The sequence below is a fragment of the Pristiophorus japonicus genome, chromosome 20 (assembly GCF_044704955.1).
Source record: "Pristiophorus japonicus isolate sPriJap1 chromosome 20, sPriJap1.hap1, whole genome shotgun sequence".
Classification (NCBI taxonomy): Eukaryota; Metazoa; Chordata; class Chondrichthyes; family Pristiophoridae; genus Pristiophorus; species Pristiophorus japonicus.
The window spans coordinates 16,966,352-16,986,633 of record NC_091996.1 but is presented as its reverse complement, the minus strand read 5'-3'; the positions used below and the strand labels follow the sequence as shown (position 1 = coordinate 16,986,633).

The 20,282-nt window shown below is 46.1% G+C and overlaps 1 protein-coding gene across 5 annotated transcripts in view; it reads left to right on the top strand.

Annotated features, from left to right (window-relative positions):
* The window catches only part of LOC139233181 (SH2 domain-containing protein 3C-like), a 186,507-nt gene that overhangs the window by 73,823 nt on the left and 92,402 nt on the right, over positions 1 to 20,282 (top strand). For 2 of the 5 annotated variants that reach the window (XM_070863802.1, XM_070863804.1), the window contains one exon: positions 6,402 to 7,074. In XM_070863802.1, the coding sequence (XP_070719903.1) occupies positions 6,402 to 7,074 (673 nt within the window). Of the gene's footprint in view, positions 1 to 6,401; positions 7,075 to 12,453; positions 12,524 to 20,199; positions 20,215 to 20,282 lie in introns of those variants that run through there. The other 3 variants (XM_070863805.1, XM_070863807.1, XM_070863808.1) reach the window with 3 other exon arrangements.

The window sequence follows — 20,282 nt, the reverse complement described above, 5'->3', positions numbered from 1 at the left end:
TCCGGAGCAATGTGCCTGGACTTCGGGCTCTGCTGTTACTGGGTGAAAGGGTGCATGCCTGAGTTTGATATTTTAAATTCTATTTATTTATTGCTCGAGGGGTCCAGATCCACTGGGGACGGCCTGTTACAGACTCTGCTAGGGCCTCAGTGGGGGTAATACCACAGCTAAATCAGAGGCAGGTCTGGAGAGACCATTCAGCAAGGAGCGAAACAGACATGGTGTTAAAGGGACAGCCCTGCCTGAAATAGTTTTGTTAAAGAGAAAGTAATTCATTCATTTAAAATACACACCAATTTTTTTAAAAATCTACTTTCTTTAAAAGTACAAGCCCTTGCATTTAATTTTTTTTTAAAAAAGACTTGCATTTATATAGCATCTTTCACGACCACCGGACATTTCAAAGCGCTTTACTGCCAATGAAGTATTTTTGAAGTGTAGGGACTGTTGTAATGTGGGAAACGCAGCAGCCAATTTGCACACAGCAAGCTCCCACAAACAGCAATGTGATAATGACCAGATAATCTGTTTTTTTGTAATGTTGATTGAGGGATAAATATTGTCCAGGACACTGGGGTTACCTCCCCTGCTCTTCTTCAAAATAGTGCTATGGGACCTTTTAAGTCCACTTGAGAGAGCAGACGGTCCTCGGTTTAACGTCTCATGTGAAAGACAGCATCTCCGACAGTACAGCGCTCCCTCAGCACTGCACTGCAGTGTCAGACTAGATTTTTTTGATCACTTTGGGCGGTAGTGCACAGGGGAAGATATCGGATCATCCACCCGTTATACATCTTGCCCGAGTTTAATTTCCTTTGACTTTAATGGGAATGAAAATTGGAAGAGCTATATAATAGGCGAATGATCCGATATCGTCCCTTTTACACCAACCCCCAAAGTCAAAATTAACCCTTCCCCCATGTCTGTCCGGTAAAGGTCGCAGAGAGCAATCAGTAGCGAGACCCTGCGTGGTTTTATTGCTTGTGTAGTTTTGAGATGCGAAGAACAATTGTAGCCCATCAAAGCCGGGATATTACGACCAGCATGCCTTGGCTACTCACCACTGGTCACAGCTGAGCTGTTGAGGGTGCTCAAGGTCATTTAATAATAATAATCAGTATATTTTCAATATAAGAGTCAGCAGCTTGGATACAAAGGTCTCCCCGTAGATCCTGCTTATTACAAAACCAAAAGTGCATATTGTTTTAAGAAAGCGCTGCTTCATTTTCTGGGCCCTGCTCCCAGGGGGGGTGCCCGGGTTAAACATTTCTGCTCCAGGTGATTCGCTCATGAGGGCTGCCTGTACATTCCCAAACGACAGACCAGGTCAGGTGAGCTGCTCCAGTAGTGGGTGCGGGGAAAACAATGCCATTGCCATTCTCTGACCAGCCACAAGGAGGTGCAGGAGAGTCACAAAAAAAACAATAGAACATACACAGCAGATGTTTCAGCATCTGGAAAGTGATTAAGTTGGTCTCTCAGGGAGAGCCTTCTCCTGAAACTTAAGCATGAACCCATAATGTTTCCCTCTTTTGTCTGCTAACTGACCTGTGTATTTACAGCGCTTCTCAGTATTACCAGCAAGATATTGTTGCAACATTAGCAGGAGATTTCTTGCTATCAGTTTTGTTCTGGTGTTTAGTTTTATGCCTCGAGTGTTCTGGTATGATCAAACTCTTGCTTACCAACACAGATTTTGTTTCTGGCAGTTCATTACACATAGCAGCACCCACCCCTCCCCTCCCCTCACCTCCTCCTTCCCCCTTCGATGCCAATTCTTCTATTGAATGGAACTGTGGGGTGGGGGAGGGCAGGACCTCATCTACTCATTTACACTGAACTAAGTCACCACCTTTCCAGGCAATGCACAGATCATCGTATCCAAGCTCAAAGGCTCACAGATCGAATGGACAAGCTCCCTCCAAGGTCCTATATCCTTTTACTATATATATATATATATTTTATTTTGTTCTTTGGATGTGAGCATTTGTTGGCCATCCCTTGCCTGAGAACATAAGAGTCAACCATATTGTGTCAAATTGAAGTTGCGCGTAGAACAGAGCGGTTAGAGGGTGATGGGTCCCATCTCTGAAGGACATTGGTAAACCGAGTTGGGTTTTTATAACGTTTCAGAAGCTTTCATGGTTACGTTTCTAGTGCTCGCCCACTTAATTGCCAGATTTTTATCGAATTCAATTTCACAACTTGTCTTGGTGAAACTCACAACTGCCGAGTTGCTTGTCCAGTACCATAACTACGAGGCCACTGTACCCCGAATATGTACAGGGTTCCCTGTGGTATGTTTGCTGTTCATGTCGGTCAGGCTGCTTATATTGAGGAATATCTGGTCTGCAAACCAAAAATTCCTAAAGGCAACAAACTCTGAGGAAGATTGTTTATCTTTTACCCCACAGCTTTCCACACTGTTCCTATGTCACAACACTTCAAAAATAGTTCACTGACTGGAAAGGGCTTTGAGAAGTCCTGAGGAAGTGAAAGGCACTATAAAAACGCAAGATTTTCTTTTGTTATGTGGAGGCTGTTTGGAGAAGGTTCACGAGGTTGATTCCAGAGATGAGGGGGTTGACTTATGAGGATAGGTTGAGCCTATACTCATTGGAGTTCAGAAGAATGGGAGGCGATCTTATCGAAATGTATAAGATAATGAGAGGGCTCGACAAGGTGGATGTAGCGAGGATATTTCCACTCATAGGGGAAACTGAAACTAGGGGACATAGTCTCAGAATAAGGGGCCGCCCATTTAAAACTGAGATGAGGAGGAATTTCTTCTCTGAGGGTTGTAAATCTATGGAATTCTCCATCCCAGAGAGCTGTGGCGGCTGGGTCATTGAATATATTTAAGGTGGTGATAGACAGATTTTTGAGCAATAAGGGAGTAAAAGGTTATGGGGAGCGGGCAGGGAAGTGGAACTGAGTCTATGATCAGATCAGCCATGATCGTATTAAATGGGGGAGTAGGCTCGAGGGGCCAAATGGCCTACTCCTGCTCCTATTTCTTATGCTGTGTGTGAGGGACTGAGGACTCCCACACAGGAACTGAAGACTGTCCCCATTTTGTTGGAATGAACCCTGAAGATTAGTCACCAGTGAACGTCTTGATGTGCATTGAGCAGGAATTGAGGAGGAGCATTCAAACATTCAGGTGCACCTCATGCTTTCGAGGAGCATGGCTTCCTGAAGAGCTTTGGAGAGGGTCTTTCTTGTTTGTTGTAATGTATGCACCGGTGAGTATGCTCACAGGTTTATAGAGCTGTTGCCAGGCAGCGGGCGGTCGAGGGAGTCGTTCAGCCCGACTGCCTACCTCTCTTCCATGGTTACATCCGAGCCAGGGTCTCCCTGGAGATGGAGCACACAGTGTCCACCGGTACACTCACGGCCTTTCGTGAGAGGTGGGCACCGGAGGGACAGGAGTGCATCATCACCCCCGGCAAACAAATTTCAATTTGATTTATGTTTCCATTAAAAGTTTTATTTGGAAATTTATGGGTCCTAGTGCCCTTGCCAAAAAAGGCACTTGATTTAAAGTTCTACTTAAAATAGTTGTAGAGCTGTTGCATTGTGAGTGGCTTAACCATTCACGTGATATTCACAAGATTCAATAAAACCCCAGTCAGTTGGGCCTAGGTCATCCATGATGAGGTATGCAGTTGTGAGCCTAGTGGATGAACTGGTAATGTGTAGTGTGCTTGTTAAACCTCTTGCTAATAAACCAGCTAGTTCTTAATAGCAATGTGTTGCTATGAATTCTTAAGCAAAGAACCCATGAAGCAAATACATTATATTAGGGAAGGGGAAATAGTGGCACCTCAGTAAAATACCAGCTTCAGGCATGATCTGCAGATAAAGACACCCTCATCCCATTGTTTCCACCTCCTTCTTAGGCGATCCCTCGAATCGAGGATGACTTGCTTCCACACCAAACAGAGATGAGTTCACAGGTGTTTCAATGAAGGACCTAATATTCCAGGTCCCAAACTGCATATTGAAGGGTGGCAGATACCTGTGCGTGGATTTTTTTAATGTGTGGTGACCATTGCATCCCAGCTACTACACGGACTTGACAGAGCTAGGTCTTTGTCCAGTGGCAAGGATTAACCAAGGAGAACAGCTCTGCTGCATGGACCTAGCATGCACACATATCGCAGTGTGGGCTGGCCCGTGCTGCCCCTGGGCCCATGCCTCTTCTGGGCCCTGAACTCACGCCTCTCCTGGGCCCCGATCCCATCGCTCTGCTATCTTTCGCCGCTCCTGACCTCGCCACTCCTGCTGTACCTGCCCACGCTCCAATCACTGACTTGTATCGGACCTTGGTTAGAGCACACTTGGTGTACTGTGCACAGTTCTGGTCACCATATTATAAAAAGGATTTAGAGGCACTGGAGAAGGTGGAAAAGGGATTTTTATAAAAACCACCATAGAGGTGACAAACAGGCAGGTTCTTAATGGGCAGCCCATCTCAATGGCAGTTTTATGTCCCAGAACCAAGTTAAAATATCCCCACTGGATCTTGTAACTTGAACAAGCAGAGATTTCTAACACATTATTTTGAATAGTTAAGAATAGCATTTAGTTAAAAAAATTATGTGGAAGTTTATCAAAACAAAATTGCTCACTTACATTTATGCTATTTTCATCTCCCTGCTTATTCACTAATGATCTCTGCTTCTTATTCCTCCAAATACCAACTTTAAATTGACTCAGCCATGAGTGCAAATGGTCACTCTATAAGTTTAAAAATGATACAAGGTAGCTGGGAATTCTAATCTCGTTGAGGTATCCAGCCCTCTAACGTGCTGTGTTTGATACTTTAATCTTTGTTCCTTTTGGTCAATGTGTGCCACTTCTTCAAATTAAAAAGGCACAGGTGTTGTTGTTTACTTGGAGAAACTTCCCAAAGGGCGCTTTTGTTAAAGAACTGAACTTCAAAACAGCCATCAGTATTTGTGTTTGACATCTAGTGAACCCATGGCTCTTTGTCCTCAGTCCTAATTTAGGCTGAACACAGAACCAAAAATTTAAGAGTCACAAACCTCAAATGAGATTAGAGATTGGAAGATATACCCCTCCCCTTCCCTTCCCCTCAAAGAGATCTGGGCTCAGCAGGTATGAACGTTGAGTCCAGCGAGGGGCAGCATTAGATGCCCAGCGAGGGAGGCATTCGAGCCCAGCGAGGGGTGACACAGCATTTAACAGCGGCGGGGTCGGGGCCCAGAAGGGCGCAACAGAGCTCGGTCTCCAGTCGTCTTGGTCAATCCTCGCTACTGGACCAAGACCTAGCTCCGTCAAGCCCGTGTGATGGCCGGTGTGCAACGGTCACCACACGTTAATAAAATCCACGCACAGGCATCTTCCACCCTTTAAGATGTAACTCATTGTAACACCTGTGAGCCCATCTTCTTTTGGTATGAAGAGCGTCATCCTCATCATAAGGTACGGCCTAGTAGTAGTAGTAGTAGTAGTAGTAGTAGTGGGTATGGCACAGACTTTTAGAAAAGCATTTGGGACGAGGTTCATTAACTCCTTCAATAAGGAGCTAGATAGAGATGCAGTTGGGAAGATTTGGAGTTTCTCTGGACAGGAATAGACTCAGCTGATCAAGCTCTTCATGGGACATGGTGGTTCCTTCCTCTGGCGGCTGGGGCCGGAGGTGGGGTGGGGCATTCAGTACGTTGGCAGGAGGTCACAGTTGAATAATGAAGGTGGTTTGGTTGGTTGTCTTTGGGGATCAAGAAGTATTTATAGCACAGACACAGACCATTCGGCCCAAATGGCCTCTGATGGCGTGTTTATGCTGCACACGAGCATCCTCCCACCATACTTCATCGAACCCTATCAGCATATCCTTCTCTTCCTTTCTCCTTCATGTGTTTATCTAGCTTCCCCTTAAATGCATCTATTCTATTCGTCTCAACTACTCCCTCTGGTAGCAAATTCCACATTCTAAACACTCTCTGGTTTATATGGAAACCAACTATCCATTACATTAAATAGTTGGTCTGTGGTTGGGTATGGTCTATGATATAGTAAAGAAACAAAGAAAGAACATGCATTTATATAGCGCCTTTCACAACCACAGGTCGTCCCAAAATGCTTTACAGCCAACAAAGTGCTTATGAAGTGTAGTCACTGTTGTAATGTAGGAAACGTGGCAGCCAATTCATGCACAGCAAGGTAGTGAATGAGCAGTTAATCTGTTTTACGAGTTGGTTGAGGGATAAATATTGGCCAGGACAATCCTGCTCCTTCCACAGACTCTCTGCAAGAGAGAGTCTGTGGAAGGAGCAGGATTGATAGGGAATCTGTGGAAGGAGCAGGATTGATAGGTTAAATGCTTGTCTCTTGTTCTAAAAACTAATCAGCTTTTATTCCTTTTGTTTCAGAGTTCTTTAAGTTTAAGGGCTTCGGCAGCTTGACAAACATCCCGCGACATCTGTCGTTCCGACGATCTTCAAGTAGTTCAACTGACAAGAAGAAATGGTTGGGAGAGAGCCATCTGGACCTCCCGATTCCCAGGGAGATGGTACAGGAAACGGTAGATGATTTAGAAACGATACCACGGAGTCCTAGCTATGCCAGCTCAAGTGAAATGTACACCTACGTCGGCACAATGCCTCGCCGGAACTCTAACAGGGCACAGAAACCAATTAAAACTCCCAGTACTCCCGATGGACAGACTGGAGGGAGGGGTAGACTTGGACCTCTGCCACCAGTGCCAAACAGCGACCAAAATGAGCCACCTCTGGCGGAGGTGGTCCAGCCAGACAAGGAAACCAAAGCAGCTGAAGGGTGTCCGAGTTCGAACTGTTCAGAGCCAATGTGCTCCGACTCGAAACCACCAATGCCAAACTCCGCCAATTCCTCAACCACACCGTCTGCACTTCAAAATAAGCATGATCAGACCCAACCGGTTGAACCACAACTCAAGGATATCCAGAGCAAACCAAATGGTGGAGATGGTCAGACCAAAGCACTTTCCGCTAGAGACGGGGCTGGACAGCTTAATCCAACACATTCAGAATTCAGTGATGGCAAGGGTGAGCTGGTGGATGACAGGTAGGATAATCTCTGGCCTTATTTGCTCCATTTTGCACAATTGGTCTCCGATATGGCAACAAGACTGTTCTTTACCCGTTTGAAATGTCCTTTGCAAAATCCAACAATTGTGTTGTGTGCCCCACAACCATTTCTAACAGGGGTTAGGCTGAATCAGGTTGGATCGGCCCCTGATTAATGGGAGGCCGACCTGAAGCTACTGAGGCCTGTTGTTCTTGTGTAAAATATCGCCTTCAACTATGTTTAATTTCTGCCTTCAATTTGACCAATTAGTGATCAAATGGCATCTTTTTCAGTATTATAATTCTTTTCAAATTGAAATTCTTAAGCTTCAGTTATTCCAGTTTCCTTGTAGGATAAAACAAAAGGGAAAATAGAAGCGCATTTGAATTTGGGCCATCATCCCTTTTGTCTCTCTAATCTCTCCTGCCTTCCACCCTATCACAGGCCTTCCTTTTTGTTCTTTCCTCCCCGCCCCCTTTCAGTGCCAGTTAAGAATCCGTTCTTTTCAAACACTCTCCAGTTCTGACAAAGGGTCATTGGCCTGAAACGTTAAATTGCCTTCTCTCCGCAGATGCTGCCTGACCTGCTGAGATTTCCAGCATTTTCTGTTTTTATTCCAGATGCCAGCATCCGCAGTATTTTGCTTTTGTATATATGAGAAAAGGTTTTTTGAGCCCTTCAAGCCCACTCTACTCCTTCCATGAGGTCATGTCAACCGACTACACACATTTCCGATCCTGATACCCAAAGGTTATTAAGCAAGTACTCACCCATCCCCATATCTTCGCCACAATTCAACTGTGACCCGTTGTCCCCCGTAAAGCAAATCAACCGTACCCAAAAGGACAGGTACGGGCCTTGTGGAGTATTGGTCACCTCATTCTGTAGCTGTTTTGATGACCCTCAATCCTCTCCACACCAGATATTTATCCAGCTCTTTTTTGAAGGCGTCTAACTGCTCTTGCTGATGATACACATCCACATATCCATCACTCTGTGGGACAAACAATGCAGGGTCATTTCAATAGGAACTACCGAGTGAAAAAGTGAGGGAATTCAGGTTAGATTTGCTGCACGGAGCAACTCCCAGATCCTCATCACACATTCCAGACAGGCACTGATTGATTGGTGCATCCTTAACTTCTGATTGGCTTAAAAAGAAGGTCATGGCTGTCCAAGTATTGGAAACTCTCTCATTTATAGTTTGATCCAGCAATGCTTTTCCTGGTGACATGGGGATCTGTCTGCAAAGTAGGAGCTCTTTGTCGCTGTCTGTATTTGTTATGCATGTAAACATGACCAATGTGTAAGACTTACCACAAGGGGGCGCATCTGTGGGAGACCCAAGGGTCACCTGCACACCCCGGGCAAGCAGGTATAAAAGGCAGTCTACCACGCTGCCTCCTCACTCTGGAGTTACAATAAAGAGACCAAGGTCACAACAGTTTGAGCTTAAGATATACAGTCTTGTGGAGTTATTCTAAACAAAACAGTATTATATTACATTTAGGGGACAGTGCGGTAGAAAGGAGCAGACAGAATCTGCAGCCAGGCATTAAGGAGAACGCTAGGCTCTCGCGATGGGTTGCAGAATCATGCATACCAGGCAAGTCATAGGAGCTGGAGAAAGCCATGTAGCCCCTCGAGCCTGTTCCACTATTCAATGAGATCATGGCTGATTTGCGACCTAACTCCATATACCCGCCTTAGTCCCATAACTCTTAATACCTTTGATTAACAAAAATCTATCACTCTCGGATTTATAATTAACAATTGCCGTTTGCGGAAGAGTTCCAAACTTCTACCACCCTTTGCCTGTAGAAGTGTTTCCTAATTTCACTCCTGAAAGGCCTGGCTCTATTTTTTTTAGACTGTGCCCCCCAGTCCTAGACTCCCCAACCAGTGGAAATAATTTATCTCTATCTACCTGACCCAGGTTTCAGGTCCCAGGTTTGATCGATGGTGACTATACTGATCAGCGCCTGACATTACCACTCACACATCACACACACACATGCCACAGGACAGCGTTCAGAAGAGGCAACCGTGGCTGACTTTCCTGTCCGTAGCCCCATGGTGCAGAGATCGGCTGACTCCGCTCAAAAGCTCAGCTGATGCTCCCAGAGTCGAGTAGCTTGTCTGATGGCTCAGCTGGTTAAAGTAGTGATTAGTTGAAAGGTATGGACCTTTCAATCCCCAGTCTGAACCGAGTTCATCATTCTCAGCTGGGGTCGCCATTGCATTGTTCCAATTGACATCAGCGTCCTTGGGTTAGCAAGGGACAATCAGCCAGAGTTTCTGCTTCTGATCCCTATCCAGTGACCGCTATTGGAAAGTACGTGTGTGAGAACATTGAGTCAGCACAGGACTGGGTTGGGTCGTGATATCTCTCTTTTCCTTCAACCCACCTTGCCACCCCCACACACAGTCTGATAGCCTGCTGACAGCATGCGACATAGGAACAGGAGTAGGCCATTCAGCCCCTCGAGCCTGTTCCGCCATTCAATTGGATCATGACTGATCTCAGAAGGCTGTGGAGACCAAGTCACTGAATATATTTAAGAGGGAGATAGATAGATTTCTAGACCACAAAAGACATCAAGGGGTATGGGGAAAAAGCGGGAATATGGTGTTGAGATAGAGGATCAGCCATGATCATATTGAATGGCGGTGCAGACTCGAATGGCCTACTACTGCTCCTATTTTCTATGTTTCTATGATCTATATCTTAGCTCCACCTACCCGCCTTGGTTCTGTAAAATCTCTCACTCTCAGTTTTGAAATTTTCAGTTGACACCCAGCCTCAACAGCTTTTTGGGGAGGAAGAGAGTTCCAGATTTCCACTGCCCAGGGGCTCATGGGTGAGGTACCAGAAGCTGCCCAGTAGCTGTTAATGTTAAGAGTTAATGCCTTCGATAATTGGGGGACGTGGGGAGGGCATAGCACAAATTGACAGAGAAAATGGTGAGGATAAAGACGAGAGCCTGGAATGGGAGCAGGTAGCTTTCTGCCTCTGCACCACGTGTGTGTGTGTGTGTATGTGTGTGTCTGGCGCTGTGTCAGCACAAACCTCCCGCATTTTGGAGAAGTGAGATTGCGCATCTTTCCTCAACTGAAGTGAAACTGCTGACCATCTGCAATTCTTTTGTATTAAAAAAATAGCTTCTCCGGGGACTTTCTGGAATTCTTTCCTTTGCGGCTGGTTGTACGTGTCCAGGCCGGGATGAATCGCCAGTCTGCTGATACCTCACCGACGTGCTCACCGCACCTTTGTGTTGAGCCGCCTGAATCCAAACAGTTACATAAAATGGCAAAGAGCTCAGAACAAACTCAAAACTGTCTGCCCTCAGCAGTCTAGACAGACACAGATCCTCCCCAGACTTACTCGGGACTTCTCCGATCTATATGGATTTACCTAGATCTAACTGGATCTGCCCAGGTCTATTCAGGACTGCCCAGATCAACCTGGATTGACCAGGTCAATCTGTGTCTGCCCAAATCTACCCAGGACTGCCTAGATCTACCCAGGGTTGTCCAGGTCAACCTGGATCTGCCCAGATCTACCCCGATCTGCCCAGGTCAACCTGGATTGGCCAGGTCAATTGGGTCTGCTCAGATCTACTCAGGAAGGTCTATTTTTCCAATTCTCCACTCACCTGAAGGGTGGGGCTGGGTTCTATGAGTGCTGGGGTCCGGTTCATGTGGGCTGGGGTCCGGTTCCACGCGGGCTGGCGTCCGGTTCTATGAGTCTGGCAGCCATTCAATAACTAATCTAAATGGCCATGTATCAGTTGGGAGAGAGAGGGCTCGATGGGGATTGGCTGGTTGGTGCTCACATTGTAGAATGGCTGAAAATTGTGGTGAGACCTTCCTGTATAATGATACGTTCGCTTGCACATCCTCCCTTCCCTTCCAATCCCTTTGCCCCATCATTGCTGGTAGTGCCTTCAGTTGCCTAGGACCCACACTCTGGACTTCCCTCCCTGAACCCCTTTCCATTCACTCTCTTCTCCTCCTTTAAGACTTCCGTTAAAGCTCAACTCTTTGACCAAACACTTCCTAATATCTCCTTTGGTGCGGTGTCCATTTTTCCCTATGCCTCTGTGAAGTGTCTTGGGGTGTTTTTCTTATATTAAAGGCAGTATATAGTTGTCAATTGTTGCTGTTAGATATCGTGGCTCAGTGGGTATCCCCAGTGTCCTGGCCAATATTTATCCCTCAATTAACATAACAAAAACTAATTATCTAGTCATTGCTGTTTGTGGGAGCTTGCTGTGCATGAATTGGCTGCTGCGTTTCCCACATTACAACAGTGATTACACTTCAAAAAGTACTTCTTTGGCTGTAAAGCGCTTTGGGACTCCCTGAGGTTGTGAAAGGTGCTATATAAATGCAAGTCTTTTTCTTTCAAAAACGAATTCGTTTCAACTAATCAAAAAAGTTGGCATGAGGGACAAGATTTTTAGATTTTTTGTTGTCTCCCAATTTACTCTCCATCGCCCCTGAAGGTGCTGACTGCTCTATGGGTATGGGTTCATACTGGCAATGACAGGCCGCCTGTACCTCCCTCCGTGGACAGTTTCCATGTGTGTCGGCTGGCTATTCGACTGTGGAAGGAGTCGCGGTCACGCCCAGTGCTACCCACGCCTGAAACCTGCGGCTTTCAGGAATCAAAGACCCAGGTTGAGAAATAAACCACCAAAGCAAGACCCTCGATGTTCAATCAGATTTTGGGTGGGTTTTTTTGGAAAGCAGAGGGGGTAGGGATGAAACAAACAAAGCTTGCACGGATAAACATTAATTATACTTTAAAAACAAACATTCTTTGTAGGTCAATTAAAGCGATGACTGTGTCTCGGAGACATTAAACATGCAGAAAAACACAAGTAGGCTTAGCGGCGCAGTCTTAACCTGGAATAAGGGAGTTTGCAGCATATTTCTCCAGTACCAGTCCCACAAACAGAAGGAGCGGATAATGTGTGAGAACGCGGCTGCAGAGAATGGGACTTCTATCAACCAGACAGAGTGTGCATTCACTGTGCGGGGGAGACGCGGGGTTTTAGTGCAATCCTGTAATCCCATTCACAAGTTCAAACTTCGGAGTCTTGTGCCTCGCCAGTAATCTTTTCAAATCCACTTAAGAAAATTCTCAGTGCCCAAGCAAAGATGGGATTAAGGTCCCTGCCCCCTCACTTGGCCGGGATTGGTACATTCCATAAGTAGTTATTTCCCTCTCTCTCAAACCCCCCCCCCCCCCCCCCAAACATACACACACACACGAGAGGGTTGTTCAGATTGGACCAGGCTGTGTGAGACTGTCAGTCACAGTCCCTTGCAGTTGGAGCTCAGCGCCAGCCCCGAGCCACTCACTGATGCTCACACAGTGGGGCAGGGAGTGAGGAGAAATGACTGAACTGGCCGGAGGGGGCTGGACCATGGGTCTGAGGTAGGTCTGGTGTGCTTTTTGCCTTTAGTCACCCACCCCTCTCTCTCTCTCTCTCTCCCTTTCTTCTTGGCTCAGTAAAGTTAACCTCAACCAGCTGTGTCCTTTGAAAAATAGATCTGTAGTTTCAGACTGGAGTGGAATGTGTGCAAGGCTCTCAGCTCCTTTCTCTCGTTTTGCTGCGGAGACAACTTTCTTCGCTGCGTTGCTTTGCAGCTTTTAAAGTTTGTGGACCGGTGCTGGCGGCTTTGCCAGGTTTGTTCAACCTGCTGAAGTTGAGGGGGCAGGTCGGAGCGAGGCTGTCAACAGGCGAGAGTCGGGCAGATTGTTTGAAGAGACCGAGAAAGAAATATAGAGAAAGTCAAAGTGAGAAAATGAAAGGGCTGCTCACAATCTATACACACAGAGGCTGAAGGCGCAAGATACAGAGCGACTGTTGAAGGGACGGTCACACAAGAGGGATACAGGTGGAGATCAGAAGGGAATACAGGAGAAAGTGTCAGAGAGAGAGAGAGGGAGAGAATGCAAGAGAGCGAATCGTGGAAAACAGACAGGGAGCAAAAAGGGACAACTGGAAAGATTTTTTAAAAGGAGTTCAAAACAAAGAGATGGAGACAGAGAGGAGCGCAGATCGACTTCTCCTTCTTTGGATTTGGTTATTTAATAACAGCCAGCTGTTACAGATGATTCCTCGTCTCTGTCCCACTAGAGAGGTTCCCATTATTTAGTTCCCCGATGGACCCCGTTAACGGGCGACCTGACAAGCTCTCCACCTCTCGTTTGTGCTCTCGCTAAGGCTGAACCGTGTGGCACTGAGCAATATATACGCAATAAACGGTAGGACACTGAGAAGTGTAGAGGGACCTGGGACCTGACAGATCCCGAAGGTAGCAGGCCAGGCAGATAAGGTGGTTGAGAAGGCATACGGGATACTTGCCTTTATTAGCCGAGGCACAGATTATAAGAGCAGAGAGACTATGCCTGAACTGTATAAAACACTGGTTAGGTCACAGCTGGAGTACCTCGTGCAGTTCTGGTCACCACATTACGGGAAATATGTGATTGCAATAGAGAGGGTACAGAGGAGATTTACGAGGATGTTGCCTGGACTGGAGAATTTTAGCTTGGATAGGCTTGTTTTGTTTTCTCTGGAATAGGCTGAGGGAGACCTAATTGAGGTGTATAAAATTATGAGGGGCCTGGATAGAATGGATAGAAAGGACCTATTTCCCTTAGCAGAGGGGTCAACAACCAGGGAGCATAGATTTAAAGTAATTGGTAGGAGGTTTAGAGGGGATTTGAGGGGAAATTTTTTCACCGACAAGGTGGTGGAGGTCTGGAACTCACTGCCTGAAAGGGCGGTAGAGACAGAAACCCTCACCACATTTAAAAAGTACTTGGATGTACACTTGCAGTGTCGTAAGCTACAGGGCTACGACCAAGAGCTGGAAAGTGGGATTCGGCTGGATAGCTCTTTGCCGGCTGGCGTGGACATGATGGGCCGAATGGCCTTCTGTGCTGTAAATTTCTATGATGAGAAGGTTCCAGGGTTGATCCTAGTCTCTGCTCAGTTGGCTCATTTTAGTTGGAGCACCACAATTGGCCTCAGTGCCCTAAGCTAAGAATGGGTCAGATTGGCCAAGGTTCCTGTTAATGATTCATGTCTTGTGATTCCTGCTGGACATCGGGTGAGGGTGGGAGCAGCTCAGCCGAGATGCTTCCCCCCATGATTGAATAGTTTTGCAATGATAACTGTCTCAGATCACATGAGCAAGGTCCCAAAGGTGTCGGGTATTCCAGCAAATAGTCACTTAGACCAGAGAAAACTGGTGGTGGTGATGGAAAATATTTCTTTAAAAATACATTTCGGGAAATATTTTCACACCATCGGGCATTTCTTCAAAAATAATTTCTATTAAAAACAAATGAGGATGATTCTGCAAAAAGTGCATCTTAACTGCGGTGGTGATCATGTCTACAACAACAACACCATGCATTTATATAGTGCCTTTAACATAGTAAAACCTTTCAAGGCACTTCACAGGAGTATTATCAAACAAAATTTGACAGCGAGCCACATAAAAAGATGTTATGACAGGGCTTGGTCAAAGAGGTGGGTTTTAAGGAGTGACTTAAAAGGACGAACGAGAGGTAGAGAGGTTGAGGGATGGAATTCCAGAGCTTAGAGACCTGAATGGTGAAGCAATGAAAATTGGGAATACGCACGAGGCCAGAATTGGAGGAGCGTGGAGATCTTGCAGGGGGGAGGGGGGGGTTGTGGTGCTGGAGCAAATTACAGAGATAGGGAAGGGCGAGGCCATGGAGGGATTTGAACATGAGAAAGTTTTAAATTCGAGGTGTTGCCGGGTTACTCCAGCATCAAAGTTACCCGGTGGCCAGTTATGGCAGCTTTGGGGTCAGGCAGCTTTGGTCTGGGTAGAGCCTGAAAACTCCTCGGAATGGTAGATGATCTCTTTTGAAACGTACGTGACTTCAGTACAAAGGGCACTTTATAAACTGTTGACTTGTATAGAGTGCAGCATAAAGGAAGTCAGTCAGATACTTGGAGCTTGACACTAGAGGATTTCCCTTCCACTGTTTGATTTCAGAATTATTTGTGCACCACTTCCCTCAATGGTTCATCATCTTTGCGCACTTGTCTGCTTTCCTTTCTCACTTCTAGAATTGTTAATTGTAGACTTTAATTTAAAAATTGTATTTCTGAAATGAAATGTCCTCACCACATCTCTCTGTGGCAGGTAAATGAGCAGAGTTGAGTCATCAGGTGGGAGATGAGGTATCTCTCCAGTAGGGTGGAGAGGGCAAAAAAAAAAACAGACAGAGCAAGTTAGTCCATATTCTTTCTCTTTCGCTCTCAAGAACATCTGGTTTGACAGGATGGTAGGAAGCTGAGAGCAGGGAATAGGTTGTGTCGCAGATAGACTGTAAAGAACAGGGAGAAATGTAATATAAGCAGAAAATGCTGGCACAGATAATACACAGAAACATAGAAAATAAGTGCAGGAGTAGGCCATTCGGCCCTTCGAGCCTGCACCACCATTCAATATGATCATGGCTAATCATGCAACTTCAGTACCCCATTTTTCTCTCCATACCCCTTGACCCCTTTAGCCATAATACACAACAGATCACGTAGCATCAGGTGAGAGAGGGAAATGTAACTAATGGGGATGAAGAAACACTGAGCTTTCCTGACACCTCAGTTGCTAAGCACAGTGGCCAGAGTCAAGCTGATGCATACAGAGCAGGAAAGTAGCCAATCTCAGACAGGGCACTGGGTGTGGGTGCTGCAGTTGGCCTAAGTGGTATGCATAAGAACATAAGAAATGGGAGCAGGAATAGGCCATACGCCCCTTGAGCCTGCTCTGCTATTTAATACAATCATGGCTGATCTGATCATAGACTCAGGTCCACTTCCCTGCCCGCTCCCCATAAGCTCTTAATCCCTTGAGCCATTACAGAGCCTATCGGCAGTCTTTCTGTTGTGAGGTCATCACAACCAAGCCTAACCATGTCCTCCCTGAATACCCTCACAGTAGGTGCAGTAGATAGCAACCAGGGCCCTGGATAATAATTTGTTCTTCAGGCTATTCGACTTCCAAGGTCATCACAGTACAGCCCGATTATTTGTTCTTGGGCTGTGGGCATCACCCGCAAGGCCGGCATTTATCGCCCATCCCTAATACAGCTGAGTGGCTTGCTGGACCACCTCACAAGGCAGTTAGGCATAAGCCACATTGGAGGCACACAGAGGCCAGACTGGGTAAGGATGGCAGGCTTCCTTCCCTAAAGGACAGTATTGAACCTGTGGGGTTTTGTACAACAATCTGACAGCTTCACAGTCACTTTCCCTGATAACAGTAACATAACCATTACACTAACATACCTAATATCCACAAGCACACCCTTTCCAGTGGGAGTCACTGAATAGTAATCAGAGTTTTACAGGGATTTACAAGGATGTTGCCTGGACTGGAGAATTTTAGCTATGAAGAAACATAGAAACATAGAAACATAGAAAATAGGTGCAGGAGCAGGCCATTCAGCCCTTCTAGCCTGCACCGCCATTCAATGAGTTCATGGCTGAACATGAAACTTCAGTACCCCATTCCTGCTTTCTCGCCATACCCCTTGATCCCCCGAGTAGTAAGGACTTCATCTAACTCCCTTTTGAATATATTTAGTGAATTGGCCCCAACCACTTTCTGTGGCAGAGAATTCCACAGGTTCACCACTCTCTGGGTGAAGAAGTCTCTCCTCATCTCGGTCCTAAATGGCTTACCCCTTATCCTTAGACTGTGACCCCTGGTTCTGGACTTCCCCAACATTGGGAACATTTTTCCTGCATCTAACCTGTCTAAACCCGTCAGAATTTTAAACATTTCTATGAGGTCCCCTCTCATTCTTCTGAACTCCAATGAATACAAGCCCAGTTGATCCAGTCGATCCAGTCTTTCTTGATAGGTCAGTCCCACCATCCCGGGAATCAGTCTGGTGAATCTTCGCTGCACTCCCTCAATAGCAAGAATGTCCTTCCTCAAGTTAGGAGACCAAAATTGTACACAATACTCCAGGTGTGGCCTCACCAAGGCCCTGTACAACTGTAGCAACACCTCCCTGCCCCTGTACTCAAATCCCCTCGCTATGAAGGCCAACATGCCATTTGCTTTCTTAACCGCCTGCTGTACCTGCATGCCAACCTTCAATGACTGATGTACCATGACACCCAGGTCTCGTTGCACCTTCCCTTTTCCTAATCTGTCACCATTCAGATAATAGTCTGTCTCTCTGTTTTTACCACCAAAGTGGATAACCTCACATTTATCCACATTATACTTCATCTGCCATGCATTTGCCCACTCACCTAACCTATCCAAATCACTCTGCAGCCTCATAGCATCCTCCTCGCAGCTCACACTGCCACCCAACTTTGTGTCATCCGCAAATTTGGATATACTACATTTAATCCCCTCGTCTAAATCATTAATGTACAATGTAAACAGCTGGGGCCCCAGCACAGAACCTTGCGGTACCCCACTAGTCACTGCCTGCCATTCTGAAAAGTACCCATTTACTCCTACTCTTTGCTTCCTGTCTGACAACCAGTTCTCAATTCACATCAGCACACTACCCCCAATCCCATGTGCTTTAACTTTGCACATTAATCTCTTGTGTGGGACCTTGTCGAAAGCCTTCTGAAAGTCCAAATACACCACATCAACTGGTTCTCCTTTGTCCACTTTACTGGAAACATCCTCAAAAAATTCCAGAAGATTTGTCAAGCATGATTTCCCCTTCACAAATCCATGCTGACTTGGACCTATCATGTCACCATTTTCCAAATGCGCTGCTATGACATCCTTAATAATTGATTCCATCATTTTACCCACTACTGAGGTCAGGCTGACCGGTCTATAATTCCTTGTTTTCTCTCTCCCTCCTTTTTTAAAAAGTGGGGTTACATTGGCTACCCTCCACTCGATAGGAACTGATCCAGAGTCAATGGAATGTTGGAAAATGACTGTCAATGCATCCGCTATTTCCAAGGCCACCTCCTTAAGTACTCTGGGATGCAGTCCATCAGGCCCTGGGGATTTATCGGCCTTCAATCCCATCAATTTCCCCAACACAATTTCCCGACTAATAAAGATTTCCCTCAGTTCCTCCCCCCTACTAGACCCTCTGACCCCTTTTATATCCGGAAGGTTGTTTGTGTCCTTCTTAATGAATACTGAACCAAAGTACTTGTTCAATTGGTCTGCCATTTCTTTGTTCCCCGTTATGACTTCCCCTGATTCTGACTGCAGGGGACCTACGTTTGTCTTTACTAACCTTTTTCTCTTTACATACCTATAGAAACTTTTGCAATCCGCCTTAATGTTCCCTGCAAGCTTCTTCTCATACTCCATTTTCCCTGCCCTAATCAAACCCTTTGTCTTCCTCTGCTGAGTTCTAAATTTCTCCCAGTCCCCAGGTTCGCTGCTATTTCTGGCCAATTTGTATGCCACTTCCTTGGCTTTAATACTATCCCTGATTTCCCTAGATGGCCACGGTTGAGCCACCTTCCCTTTTTTATTTTTACGCCAGACAGGAATGTACAATTGTTGTAATTCATCCATGCGGTCTCTAAATGTCTGCCATTGCCCATCCACAGTCAACCCCTTAAGTATTATTCGCCAATCTATCCTAGCCAATTCACGCATCATACCTTCAAAGTTACCCTTCTTTAAGTTCTGGACCATGGTCTCTGAATTAACTGTATCATTCTCCATCCTAATGCAGAATTCCACCATATTATGGTCACTCTTCCCCAAGGGGCCTCGCACAATGAGATTGCTAATTAGTCCTCTCTCATTACACAACACCCAGTCTAAGAAAGATTGGACTAGGGTGGGTTTGTTTTCTTTGGAACAGAGGAGGCTGAGGAGGGGCACCTTATTGAGGTGTATATAATTATGAGGGGGCTAGAAATAGTGGATAGGAAGGACCTATTTCCCTTAGCAGAGGGGTCAACAACCAGGGGGCATAGATTTAAAGTAATTGGTGGGAGGTTTAGAGGGAATTTGAGGGAGAATTTCTTCACCCAGAGGGTGGTGGGGGTTTGGAACTCACTCCTTGAAAGGGTGGTGGAGGCAGAAACCCTCACCACATTTAAAGGGTACTTGGATGTGCACTTGAAGTGCTGTAACTTACAGGGCTACGGACCAAGAGCTGGAACGTGGGATTAAGCTTGGACACAATGGGCCGAAATGACCTCCTTCTGTGCTGTAAATTTCTATGATTCTATGAGTCAAGAATCTTGTCTGGTTATTCTCCTCACTAGATCAGGGACGCTGAGGTCAATTGTAGGGCAGTTTATATTTCTATAAGCATCACCCTGGGGGAAATAATTTAACTCAACCCAGTCCAGGTATCGAACCTGAGGCTGCCTGGTCTGTATGACTTGGTATCACTGACCTCTGATACAATAGGAGGTGGGTGGGGTGGTTTGACCCATCCACCTCTACGGAGGTGTGTGGGGTTGCTGACCCATCCACCTCCATGGCACGAACCTGGTATTGCAGTACTTCCAGGAACGGTGCTTGGGCTCTAGGCCTTTTGGCTAAGAGCATTAGCGCAGGGTGATCCTTGATGTGTGCAAGGTGACCTCTGGCGTTTGTGATCTGACAAAGAATTGGAAAGATTGGCTACACCAGGGGAGCACCATTTAATTTAAGTGTGGTGCAAACAATTAGCGACTTTGATAACATCGTAGAGCACATCGACCTCATTGCAGACATGTGCATTTCCAAGTCTGGTGTAGCACCCAACAAACTGGGCCTCACCCAGCTGTCCACTTAACAGTCTTTCCTCCACCCCGCCCCGATTACTCTGCCTACAAACAGATGTCCCGACCAACAATGACGATGATGGTGTCAGGACAATGGAATGAGTGACACTGCCTCATGGGTTGTCTCCGCAACATTGGAGAAGTTCACCTTGTGATGGTCAGAGAGGAGCCACAGGAAATTAAGGAAGGAAAATGCGCTCGACCTCAGCCAGCCTGTCACTGGGCAGATTAAAGTTTCGTTATTAGTGAAGGAGTTCTTTTTTTTTATTGAATTGCAGCTGACTTTATTCCTGATTCATCAACTATCACAGGTTCGGAAGAGCATAGGTGAACTTTTGTTTTAGTAAGTCATATTTATTCCTGTTTTACTTTCTCTGTTTTCTCCCCTTGCACACCCCCCACCCCCCCACG